The following is a 14,284-nucleotide window of genomic DNA, read 5'->3' as shown; positions in this document are numbered from 1 at the left end:
AATACAATGTATATGAGAATCAAAAAGCTCAAATGAGATTGAAGACAAGAACATCATTCTGTATAGTAATGCTATACAATGTAATATACAGTCACATTAATTTACTATGACAAATAGACAACGTCACAGGCACGGTCAACTTTGGAGTGGTATTTCTAAGAAAGAGAACAGAATATCAAAAATCTGTTCGGTCATTTCTGTGCGAATTGCTCCAAACATTATACGAGCAGTACCTGGCATAAAATAAACAACATTTGTAAAAGGAGTAGCGAAAAAATCATACACCATATGCTTTACAATAACACATGAACAGAATGTTGGAAAATGACAAACGAGGCATCGTTGCAATCGGCATGAACCAGTGAATACAATTTCACAAAGAAATTAATATCAGACAAAGTATTCAGAAGTTATAAGCAGTTCCATGAGAACTGTTATAGTTTATAACCCCTAGGTGGCGCTGTACTCTGACTTCCCAGGTACCTTCAGGACATCATGTCGAAGCTCCTTACTAATTTTTGCGCGGATATGTCCAATAGTTCAAAAAATATAACAAATTATGTGAAATTTCAAAATGGCGGACAGGCGGTTCGGTCAAACCCGGCATAATACACATCGACAGATGCGGCATGAGGTAAGCAATCCATAGACATCAAGATCATAATTTTCTGACAAACAGTTCAGAAGTTATGGGCAAAAATAGCCTATTTTCATATCTCATGACCCATAGGTGGCGCTGTCACCAAATTTGGCATGAACCCCAAGTTCATGGTCCACATGAAGTGTACCAAATTGCATTTCAATTGATCAAAGAATGACCGAGCTACAGCTTCAGAACCATTTTTGCGTCAACCTCGTTAGGTTTCCGCATTTATTACTTTTGAATAAAGATAAATATCAAAATTCTGTTTGGTCATTTCTGTGCGGCTCACTCCAAAGTTCACCTGTGCCAAATTTCATAACAATTGAACCAAATTTGAAGGAGGAGTAGCGAATAAACGGAATACTGTACATTTCAAAATGGCCACTACTGTAATGGGTGGAGTTTTACTGTAAGGTATTAAAAACAACAAGCGTGAGGAGAGCAATCACGTGTACTAAGTAGAATTTTCATAGATCAAGCGGATCAGCAGTTATAACCATTTGAACATTGAATTTTTGCACTGCTGGTGGCGCTATAGAGTTAGTACTAGAGACCCCATTTTTAGTCACATGACTTTTTAAGACCACCACTACAACTGTGCCAAATTTCATCATTTTCCTATGTACGGTTCGTAGGGCTGCCATAGACGCCTATGGCTAAGAAGAAGAAGAAGCAGAATAATAATAATACTAACAATTCCAATAGGTGTCACAGCACCTTCGGTGCTTGACCCCTAATTAAGCAAGTCATGGTCATTTAAAAGTACATGTACCATTAAAACTCAATGTACGAGTGAGCGAGCGTCCTGTGGTAAGATGGCCGCCAAAATGCGGACATTCCACTAAATTGGCCAGCAGCGCGGGCGACACGGTCGCCGTGATTTCACCAAGTAAGTTGTGATCCTGGATCAAAATTTTTTGTTGATCCTGGATCAACGTTTTAATCAAAGATACCCAAACCTACCCTTAACTCAAACCCTAACCATTTTTGAACCCTCAAATTAGTGTGAAATAATAGTTTGAGGAGTATTTCTTAAAAGCCCCTAACCCAATTCTAAACCTAAATCTAACATACACACTAATCATAATCCTGCAATCTGATTGGTTAATGAAAATGTTGATCCAGGATCACATCTTACTTGGTGAAATCACGTTCACCCGGGCGGGACATCTAGCCTTTATACATATCTATGCTTACACCCAACACTTCTTTAAGAAGTTGGGCAAGAGAGAGAGACGTCATCTAAATCCTTTTTTCCTACTATCTTGTTCCTATCTATATAATATAACTTACTAGTTCATCCTAGGAATACTTTATCGTGACGATTATTCAACAGTATCAATAACTAAAACGATTTATCACTGGTAAACACCCAGTATTAGCATATAGCCCGCTAGCATCAACAAACGCAGCAACGCTGCTCCGTGCATTGGAGCTCCGTCGAGTTCATCATCTAAATCCTATTTTCTTACTATCTCGTTCCTATCTATATAATATAACGTACTAGTTTATCTTAGGAAATACTTTACCGTGACGATTATTGAACAGTATTAATAAGTAAAACGATCTATCACTAGTAAACACCTAGTGTTAGCATATAGCCCGCTAGCATCAGCAAACGGTGCCGGCTGAAGTTAGCACTTGCTCACTGTCTGTTTACTGTAAATCTGCCTTCCTTTTCGATCTAATGGCGGACTCATCCGATGTATGTTTTTCAGACCTTTCCTCACCAGAGCGGGAAGCTGCGGAGGAGTTTTGGCCCGGCGTTCGCACCAGGCGGTACAGCGTGCCTCACATCACCCTGGCTCCAGACACCCGGAGACGACCGAGGCATGCAACGAGCGAGCACCCATCTCGATGCAGCTTCACGGACCACGTTCGGGCGAATGGAGACGCCATCGCCCAGCATGAAAACGGTAAGACTCCGCTTGTCATTGTAACCTGCACTACTTGCCACATGTACAGTTTAGCTTCTTCCGTCAGCATAGAGGGGTTTACATGTGCTAAGTGTATTGAAGTAGTAAGGCTGACGGAGAAGGTTGCAGAACTAGAAGCGCGCATCCGAACGCTAGTTGAGGACAGTAAGACCGCTAATGTTAATGTTACAAACACTGTTTCGGGTGCGCCTAGTGTTAAGCGTAATACACATGGCTCGGTTCCGACTTCAGAGTCAAGGTGGCTGACTAACTGGGTGACTGTCAGGCGGCATAGTCACATTCGGCATCCAAATCACGTTCCTGTTTTAATATCAAGAAGATTTTCTCCACTCAGCAATACACCGGCTGAGACATCTGTTAAAGGTGCCCTGGTTATTGGAGATTCTATACTCAGGAACGTTGGCATTGAGGCACCAGCCACCATAGTCGATTGTATACCGGGAGCCAGAGCGTCTGACATTAGATCCAAACTTAAAGTGCTGGCTAATGCTAAACGTAAGTTTTCTAAGATTGTTATTCATGCCAGCACGAATGACACCAGACTCCGCCAGTCGGAGATCACCAAAGATACTATTAAAGAGGTGTGTGAAATTGCAAAAACAATGTCAGACAATGTAATTTGCTCTGGTCCCCTCCCCGCCTACTGAGGGGATGAAACTTACAGTAGATTAGTGTCTCTTCATGGCTGGATGTCAAAGTGGTGCCCTCAGCATAACGTAGGGTTTATAGACAATTGGAAGCATTTCCGCGGAAGACCTGACCTGCTAAAGAGAGATGGCCTCCATCCGTCTCCGGAAGGACGTGCTATACTCTCTAGAAATCTGATCAATAGTCTTACTTTTGATATTGTCTGACTATCCAGGGCCCAGGTCAGGAAACAGACAGAAAGGCTTACCCATCAGTCTGTTAGCTGCCTTGACATGTCAAGATCACATATATCCCAGCACATAGAGCCTTTTTTACCAGAGTACAACACATCTCGACTGTGTCTGTTCCTCGAACAAATAAATACAGAGCACCGTTTACCTCGTCTCGTACAAATCTTATTAACATAAAATTAGAACACAATACATTAACAGATGAAACTCATATGTTAAAAGTTGGCCTTCTTAACATTAGATCGCTTACCAATAAAGAACCTATTGTCAATTAAATAATTACTGACCAAAACTAAGATGCACTCTGTCTAACAGAGACCTGGCTTAAAGCAGATGATTACATCAGTTTAAACGTATCCACCCCACAAGACTATTATTATAAACACGTTCCTCATCTAAAAAGAAAAGGGGGTGGTGTAGCTACAATATACAATAAAATATTCAAAGTAAACCATAAATCCAACCTAAAATTTAATTCATTTGAAATAATACTGTTAAATATGGAAATAACTGATCGCAACAACAAACGGCTTTCGTTCATTTTAGCTACCATATATAGGCCTCCGGGCCACCAGACAGATTTTCTTAAAGAAATAGCGGACTTCCTATCAGAGCTTACAGTCACTGTAGATAAAGCTCTTATCGTTGGTGATTTTAATATCCATGTGGATAATCCAAAAGATGCATTAGGACGTCGTTTATGGCAACCCAGTCTCACCCCATGTCGTCAATATTTGACGACACTTGACCATTCGTCAATATGTGACGCGGAGGGTATACCTTTCGCGTCATTTTTTGACGAACTGGGGACTTCAATACTATTACGTCCGTTGCATTCTCTTCTCCTATTTTCTTACCATTTTCGCGTCGGTTTAGGGTTAGATTTACATAATGACATCCCTACCCAAACCTAACTCTAACCCCAATGCCAGGTGACAACTGTTTCTAACCCCAACGCCAGGTGACAACTGTTTAATTTCGCGTACACTGTTTAATTTCGCGTACACTGTTTAATTTTGCGTAATCTAACCCTAAACCGACGCGAAAATGGTAAGAAAATAGGAGAAGAGAATGCAACGGACGTAATAGTATTGAAGTCCCCAGTTCGTCAAAAAATGACGCGAAAGGTATACCCTCCGCGTCACATATTGACGAATGGTCAAGTGTCGTCAAATATTGACGACATGGGGTGAGACTGTGTTATTTATGGATGTTCTAAACTCTCTCGGCATTAAACAAAACGTGTCAGGGCCCACACATACTCGTAATCACACATTAGACTTAATTCTGTCACTCGGACGCAATATTAATGACATCGAAATATCACCCCAGAGCGATGCCGTTTCAGACCATTGCCTTGTGTCATACACAATCCTTCTAGATAGGACCGCTCAGTCTACAGCATGCTACCGATTAGCCAGAACAATAATTTCCACCACTAAAGATAGCTTTATTAGCACTCTTCCAGACCTGTCTCAAATGAAACATGTAGCAGATAACCGTGAAGATCTGGATATTATAAAAGAAAACCTGAACAACGTCTGCTCTAGCACGTTGGATTCCGTTGCTCCCATTCGAAAAAAGAGAATCAAAGAAAAACCGCCAGCTCCATGGTATGACCATCAGACTGCAGCCCTCAAAAAAGTAGCTAGAAAAATGGAAAGAAACTACCGAAGCACAAAGTTAGAGGTATGGCGTTCAGCATGGAAAGAGAGTGTTCAACACTACAGACAGGCTATTAAAACTGCCAGATCTACCTTTCTCAGTACGCTTATTAAAGAAAATCATAACAACCCTCTATTCCTATTTAGCACAGTTGCGAAACTGACTAGAAACAAAGAACAAACAGAAACCAATAGTAAACTCCAACACAATAGTGATGACTTCATGAACTTCTTTACTAACAAAATTATGTTTATTAGGAAAAACATAGAAACTACGCAAGCATCCACCATTCTACCCAATAATACATTTTCCACTAGATTACCAAACGAACATTTTGAGTCATTTAAACCTACTACAATAGAAGACCTCTCTAAATTAGTAACGTCATCCAAATCATCGTCCTGTATACTAGACCCCGTTCCCACAAAATTACTAAAAGAGGTATTTCATGTAGTGTTAGACACGGTACTAAATATCTTTAACTCATCTCTAGAATTAGGATACATTCCAACAGCTTTCAAACTAGCAGTTATTAGACCGCTCATTAAAAAACCAAACCTTGACCAGGGAGATCTTAATAACTTTAGACCAATCTCAAATCTACCTTTTCTTTCTAAAATATTAGAAAAAGTAGTGGCAAGCCAGCTACGCACATTCGTAGAAAATAATAATACATATGAAAAGTTCCAATCAGGATTCAGGCCCCACCATAGCACAGAGACAGCGCTGCTTAGAGTTACAAATGACCTCCTATTAACATCCAATCGTGGTGAAATCTCAATCCTTATATTATTAGACCTTAGTGCAGCCTTTGACACAATAGATCACACAATCTTACTCAATAGACTAGAAAACTATGTTGGCATCAGTGGTCAGGCGTTAGCCGGGTTTAGATCGTATCTAACCAATCGATATCACTTTGTTTATGTAAATGAGGAAGAGTCATATCACTCTCCCGTTAAATACGGCGTACCTCAGGGATCAGTTCTAGGCCCTATCCTATTCTAGTTATATATGTTACCTCTAGGAGACATTATCAGGAAACATAACATAAGTTTTCACTGCTATGCGGATGATACCCAGCTTTACATCTCGTCGCATCCTAGCGAAACCCACAAGTTTTCTAAGCTAACAGACTGCATTAGTGATATTAGGGACTGGATGGCACATAACTTTCTTATGCTAAACTCCAATAAGACAGAGATACTTATTATTGAACCGAATTGCTACAAACATAATATGTCAGATTACAAGTTGCCCATAGATGGCTGCACGGTGGTGCCATCTTCCACGGTTAAGAATTTAGGCGTGATGTTCGACAGCAATCTATCTTTCGATAGTCATATCTCCAACGTCTGCCGCACAACATTCTTCCATCTTAGAAATATCTCAAAAATACGCCATATGCTGTCTGCATCAGATGCAGAAAAGCTTATCCATGCTTTTATGACCTCTAGAATAGACTATTGTAACTCGTTACTCGGGGGATGCCATGCTAATCAGGTAAACAAGCTACAGTTGGTTCAAAACGCCGCCGCAAGAGTGCTTACTCGATCTAAAAAGTATGACCACATCAGTCCAATTCTGGCATCTTTACACTGGCTACCAGTTAAATATCGCATACAATTTAAAATATTACTAATCACCTACAAAGCCTTAAATGGCCTAGCGCCCTCGTATATTAAAGAACTACTATCAGAATACAATCCATCACGTAAACTGCGCTCACAAAATTCTGGCCTCTTAATTATCCCTAGAATATCAAAAGTGTCTAAAGGTGGTAGATCCTTTTCCTACTTAGCCCCTAAGCTCTGGAATGATTTACCAAATAATGTTCGATTATCAGACACAGTCGATCAATTTAAATCTAAACTTAAGACATTTTTCTTTTACAAAGCATTCACATAAAAGTCCAGTAAATGTACTTTTCCCGCAGTAGTTATTTTGTCTAGAGCAAAGCACTCACATACCTCATATGGGTAATAGGCTATTGCCCCAATAGTTAGCCTGTCTGGAACCGAGCGGACTTAAACCACTATGATGTATGACACTTGCATTACATGCGAACGGCCCCTACGCTAATAGAACTCTGTTTTTGTCTCGTCCTTGACCCCGAGGACAATGAGACAAACAGACCCAGTTCCTGTTGCTGTGAAGGTCATCGCACCACTGATCTACTGGCTGTCCTTCAACGTGATGACCAGCCGATGCCTGACCAACGACCACCGGCAAACCAGTTTAATCCGCTTACCCGCCTCCTATCCCTACCGGTTTTTTCGTTCCAGGGAGAGTCAGCCAACTTTGGCTTAACATAGCACTTTACTGTATACGTTATATTATTAATATGCTCGCTTGTACAGTTTAACCTTAGCCACTATATCTACTTCTTATATTATCTATTGATTTTCTGTGTTCTCCTTTACATCTACTCATGTAAAGCTGCTTTGCAACAATTAACACTTGTGAAAAGCGCTATATAAATAAAATTTAATTGAATTTACATCCGGCTGGTGCAACCGGCCCCTGGTTATTTGCGCATGATGTCTTTATGGCGAGAAAACAAAGCTTTGTTTTTTTTGAAGTGGGGATTGGGGGTGCGCCAACCCGGTTGGGATATAGAAGGGGGTGCACAGGAAAAAAGTTTGGGAACCACTGTTGGATTTGTTTGCCTGCCTGTGTGGATTTACTTTTATAATAAACCTCCTGCACATGGATTTATCTCACCCTCGCTTTGTGTAAGCACATGGATTCATCTCACTCTCGCTTTGTGTAAGCAGCCAATGTTATACAAACACAGAGCAAGTCTGAAAGACAACACAGCTGAAAACTGTAAACACACACGTTTGAACTTGCTTTTCTAGCATATTTTTTTAATCCTTTAGAAATTGATGGTACAAAAATGAAGTTAGTATTTTATAATTTGGATGCTGATAAAATGGACTTCTGTCTTACAGTAGTCGTATGATTTTTTGATATTCCCACGTAAAACTTTGACTGAGAGATCCCAGTAAGGCTTGACTTCTGTCTGTAGAACAAATACACAGTTTAGAAATTAGTAGGTTTGAGATCTTTTTCATTACACAATTTGAATCCCATTTTTACCCATTATGAGTTGGTATGGATACCTTACCACAAAAAAAACATGGTGTTGCTACAAAAATTAAGATTTGCATACCTTAGGCATTGTTGCGTGCAGTTATCTCTGGAAGCAGCAGTCTGTAAAATGTAAATAAAAATGCTAAATTGCAAGTGATAGGTGGTCTGTTCACGGCTTGAAAAGCTTTTGTTTTCTATATACGTCAGTAACCTGATAAGACATTGTTATTAGTAGTAGTAATATTTCTGCATTGCAAATTATTTACTTTTCAGATTTAGGAGTGTAATTGAAAAACAATAGACCTGATGGTAATGATATCCACACTACCTGTTCTGAGTAATTGAGTCATTCTTTGAAAGTGTGAAGTTTAAATGAAAATTTCTTAATTTTGTGAAAAATACAAATTAACTTTTGGTTCTTTATTAAGAAAGAGGGGAAGCAAATGTTTCACCCATTGTTATAAAATATACCTGCCTCTAAATTTCTAAGTAAAATTGGCCGTTCCAAACATTGATTGAAGGAACAACGTTATTTGATTAAAAGTTGATTGGGGATGCTCAGCTAAAATGACTGCAAATGCTTTAAAATGGCAACAAAAACACCAAACATAAAATAACTAAAACAGATGCAAAGATTCAGCCATTCATCACCTCTAGAAAGAACAAGGATGGTCAAAAATCAACAGTACATCAGGCGACCCCTTGTATTTTCGGAAGTTATGATTTGATATTTGGTCATCACAGTGTTCAGGATTGTTATTTTTTGGACCAAATATTTACATAAAGTTTAAGCAAGCAGCCATTGACTTGAGTGGTATACATTTTGGAATAATAAGGGCCAATGTCACCACCGTCAGACGGAGTTTTATTTGTTTTTTAAATGAATATGCTTACAATATGTTTCTTTAGTGCTCTTGAGTTATTAATACAAAAATATGTTTATTAAATATTTTTTTTTACTTTTTCTGTTTAGGCTTAAAGTAAATGTTGTATGAGTAATAACTGGAAAAACGCCTATTTTATGAAAAAAATACGAATGGGGAGATTGCACCAGTAAATGCTGAACAGCCAAGACCTTGGACTATAATGATATGCCTTCAGATTTTGTAATTTAACTAACTTTTTTTTCAAAATTTAAACCTGTTTTATCCAAATTCCCAAGAATCACTGATAGATTAGTTTGAACACATCAGAATTCTTAAAAAAAATATGTAGCTTTTTCCAAAGAGGAAATGCCTTAACCGAATGTGAGGCCCTGGGGCTAAGAGGCCCCCCATACCCTCGATTTATAGTCAAATTTTTAAAAAAAAGTGTAATATCTAGGTAATCTACATCACAAAATGCATTAGTTTCTTTTAAGACATACAACAGTGAGTTTTCCCTCTTTGACCCAGAAAACACCATAATATTTTTATTAACATATCACTGAGCCCACTTGAGCATAAACACAAGACACTTTATTTAACAACCACACACAGCAACTTGTGGTGATGATAAAACCAAAATGAGTGAAATTGTTTATAAGCTATATGTTTTTATGTGCTATATGTGCTATATGTGCCAAAACAATAACAACACAAAAGACACTAAATATGAATTAAAAAACAAGTAATAGTTTGACCATGACACCAAATACTGCTGATTTGATCTCATTTTGACGATCATAAACAAACAAGGCCAACATGAGAGCCAGGGTATCTCTGTCAGAGATGTAGCCCAGAGAGGGCGGTGGTCAGCGGGGCGAGTGAACACTGATGTCCGCTCATGCTTTGGTTCTCATTCGTACCAAATCTCACTAAGCAAACGTTCAAACAGGCGCTATCTTTACTAATCGACTGCAGATTTAAATATATTACATATACATTCTCGACTGAACTAATCTTAAAACTACACTTTGTGACCAAGAAACGGTAATATAAAGTAACGGCTTTTCCGTCCATTGAGTTGTTATGAGCTTCAAAGCAGCCGAAAGTTTTACCTGTCATTCTGGCCGCCCTCGAATCCGTGGCGGAAGAAGTAGTTCTCAAACAAAGAGGCTTTTAAAATAACTCCGCTGTTGTTTTCTAGTTTTCGTTTTTCAAACGTGTGCCGTTGAAGTGTTGTATAAAAGCAATATCGCTCTCGGAGTCGTGTGATATAGCTTATATCATCATGATATAGAGCTATATCACACTCCTACTCGAGCGATATTGCTTAAATATAGTTTTTGGAATATACAAATTTGCAGAAAATTGCCACTCACTAACTAAATGCTCACCATAGTTTTAAAATGTAAGAAGTTTTTTATTTATTTATTTATTTTATTGCATGTTCACTAAACATTACATTAAAGAAAACATACAACATTACATAACATGTATAACAGGGGGAGACGCATTAAAAAAGTTAGTTTTGAAGTGAAAATGCATTAATGATAACAAAATATAAGTCTTTATAGACAGAATCTTGTTTTTTAATCAGTTATTTATTTTGTAGGCTATTGAAGATATAGTATGCAGTGTATTTAGTATTTATGCAAAGTAAAACGAACAAGTATGAATATGCACAAAACAGACAGGGAACATACCTGTAAGGGAACATACCTGTATATAAGATCTTTTGTCGCTCTTTACTTTCTAGACTTGCACCTTTACCGTTACGTCATCTTTCTAAACCAACAGAATGTGTGTACTGTGAGCTAACGTCGCATCAAACTAGATCTTTCTGCATGACAGATGCTGCGTCCGAAACCGCCTACTACATACTATAAAGTACGCGAAAAGCAGTAGGCGAGGCGAGTAGTATGTCCGAATACATAGTATTCGAAAAACAGTATGCGAAAAGTACCCGGATGACCTACTACTTCCGGTTAGATTTTGCAGTGTGCATACAATGGACGCTTCACTATCCCATGATGCCCCGGACGAGGAGTTATCCAACGGAGAAGAAGAGGCACGCGGCTCTTTTCACGCTGAAATGACATGACGTGATGACGACGTATGTCACGTGATGTAGCAACATGGCGGATGTAGTACGTCCGAATCTCATTCATACTAACAGGATTCATACTATACAGTACCTACTGTTTTAATGCCAAGTAAGTAGGTACTTCATCTAATTCAGTACCTACTATACAGTATGCGGTTTCGGACGCAGCCAGAGACTCACCTGCACAAGCACAGAGAGAGCGAGCGCGTGCGAAAGAGAGAGAGACCTGCACCTCACTAGTGCTTATTATGAAATTCAGGAATGCCAAGTTGACAACGCGCATTTAATTACATTACGCGGAATAGAAAAATCTGTTCTGTCTGACTGACATTTTATTTCACGGTAAGTTACCACGGACCAATCTGCAGCCATGTAACGTGCAACTGATTGACAGAAAACCTGACAAGTTACAAACCAATATGACGTTTTCCAGTGGTGTAGTGCAGGGTATACGGAGTATACCCACTTCTTTATTAGATGGCATGAGGTATACCCACAATCTACTTCAGCCCTGGTAAGCCCGTGCATTAAGGCGGCCTTGCTAACATGGCATTGAAAACCCCATTGAAAACTTGTGGGGTGACATAAAAATACAGTTGAAGTAAAACCTAAAAATTCACAGTAAATGTGGATCCTAGACTTAAATACTATAGGTTACAGAAGCTGAGTTAAAGCTGGTGTACCACATGGTTAAACACAATCAGTTATAAAAGTGCTGACTGCATTCACAAGCTCAACCAAAAAGAAAACCGTCTGCGCTTTTACTTGCTTACTATTATCATACCTGTGTCTATGCCAGCAGTTAGGAACAATAGTGGTTATGCAACTAAATATTCGTAAATAAGTAGTTTAAAGTGAAGTTATTTCTTCAGTTTTGAAGAAAATTTTGACACAGCTATTTAATATTCACTTTCTTTGCTTCCTTTAAAAGAACAAGACAGACATGATACATTGTGGTAATGCTTCGTTTAGAATGGAATGTGTAATGTTTTAAATAAATTTTAAATTAGGAAATAAAATCTATTTATAACATTTCCAACTTTTTTAACTTTTATTAGTACACAGCTATTTTTTGAACACAACTGTACATTCAACATGATCTCACAAAGTTCCGTGCGATAGTCACAGAATTTTTTGCCCATTTTTCCGTGGCATTCTCACAGATTACCGCATTTGTCCGTGGCCCTGCCACGGGCTGTATTTTTCCGTGGCATTCTCACGGATTGGTTACTTGACTGCTTTTTCCTATTTTCAAAGTATTGTCGCTTCGGTTTAGGGTTAGATTTGGTGTTTGCGTTAGAATGTCACTTTAAGTATTGGTTTATACTATTTTTCTGCTTTATTCTTTTATAAACTTTAAACAATTGTCACCTGGCGTTGGGGTTAGAGTTGGGTTTGGGCAAGGATGTCATTTTATGTAAATCTAACCCTAAACCGAAGCGACAATGGTAAGAAAATAGGACAAACAGTTGAGTAACCAATCCGTGAGAATGCCACGGAAAAAGACACTTCGTGGGAGGGCCATGGAAAAATGCGGAGATCCATGAGAATGCCACGGGAAAATTAGCAAAAAATTCTGTGACTATCCCACGGAAATTTGTGAGTTGGAACATTCCTGGAATTAGCCTAGAGTAGACTCAGGTCTTAGAAAGCCAATTACAAAAACGGCTCTTTCACATACAGTAGTTATATCTGTAAATTACCATGAAATTACAAGAATTAGTTTACCAGTAACTACACAAATGTGTAGTTCACAAAAGCAATGACATTTCGTCTTTTTACCAGTAAGATATCATTCACACATCAGTACCAAAATACCAGTAAAAAGGGGCGAATTTCAGTCTGAAGAGATCATCCCTATACGCCACATTTTCCTCAAAGATCAAAGCTCTTGATGCATAAATTTTGCAGGGATTTGCGTGATTGTATATAGTGTGGCCATTAATACACTTGGCAAATAGAGCAATGAAAACTTAATTTTCTTTTTATTTGGAGTGTCTGTTTATAGCGTCCTTTTCCCAAAGTCCCCTACAAGTTTGCAAAACGCTGTTTGGAATTCACCCTAAATGTGGAAGCTATGTAATTTTTTTGCAGTGTTACTGTTAGTTCACTTACGAAAATTAGATGTGTTTTTGTAGTAACTATGGCTAATTGTAGCAGAACAAGAGACAGAAAAGAACATGAAAGTAAAATATGATTAACAAAGCTGTCATTATGTAATAATATAACAAGACACATATCACAAATACAAACTAAATGAAACAAATGATCTTTCTATTTAAAGAGCAAAACAATCTTAAACCAGTTGTGTATTCCAGTCATAGGTTGCTCTTAAACACATAAAGGTAAAAAGTAAAGGTGCTTCACGATTCCATACCTTTTCTCTCTAAATGGTTCTTTAAAGCACCTTTAACATCGGAAGAACCTTTCTGATTCACAAAAGGTTCTTTACGGTGAAAAGGGGTTCTTAAGATTATAAAAATGTATAAAGAAATTGTTTTTGAAAAACCAAAAAAGGTGAAGTATCTTTATTTTTAAGAGTGAAGTAAAATATAACTTACCAAAAGTACAGATTTTTACTTATATTCATTTGTGTTATTTCTTTTAGAAAAAAGTATAGCTAAGTGTAGCTGATTTAGTTATTTTTAATGGAATTTTAGAGGATCTCTAATATATTTGACCAGAGATTGAGAGAATAGGCTACTCACCTTCAATAGATGCAAAGTGAAAGTCCCAGTCCAAACACTGAAAAGTGTACTCTGCGAATCTGTCATGTGGTTATATACTGTACAAGTACAGTTAGCTCCAAGCCTTGAATCTGATTGGACAAGAGTGTATTGGCAAAGTGTTTTGTCTTGTTTTTAGTACAAATATAAAAAAAATCAAGATGTATTTTCTAGATGAGAAAAAATGACCTATACATGTCTATTTTTTTAAACAAAAAATATACAATTTAATTTTTAAGTAAAATTGGCCGTTCCAAACACTGCTTGAAGGAACAACGTTATTTGATTAAAAGTTGATTGTGGATGCTCAGCTAAAATGATTGCAAATGCTTTAAAATGGCAACAAAAACACCAAACATGAAATAACTAAAA

The 14,284-nt window shown here is 38.0% G+C and overlaps 1 protein-coding gene across 1 annotated transcript in view; it reads right to left on the bottom strand.

Annotated features, from left to right (window-relative positions):
• The window catches only part of LOC129417614 (cytosolic phospholipase A2 zeta), a 38,503-nt gene extending 24,504 nt beyond the window's left edge, over positions 1-13,999 (bottom strand). Inside the window, 3 exon segments of the mRNA XM_073869349.1 lie at positions 8,076-8,148; positions 8,299-8,339; positions 13,895-13,999. Coding sequence (XP_073725450.1) covers positions 8,076-8,148; positions 8,299-8,307 — 82 coding nt within the window. The 5' untranslated portion in view covers positions 8,308-8,339; positions 13,895-13,999.
• Between the last annotated feature and the right edge of the window lie 285 nt (positions 14,000-14,284).

This window comes from Misgurnus anguillicaudatus, chromosome 7, assembly GCF_027580225.2.
Source record: "Misgurnus anguillicaudatus chromosome 7, ASM2758022v2, whole genome shotgun sequence".
Classification (NCBI taxonomy): domain Eukaryota; kingdom Metazoa; phylum Chordata; class Actinopteri; order Cypriniformes; family Cobitidae; genus Misgurnus; species Misgurnus anguillicaudatus.
The sequence above is the reverse complement of the archived record's forward strand: the minus strand, read 5'-3'. Positions and strand labels throughout refer to the sequence as shown.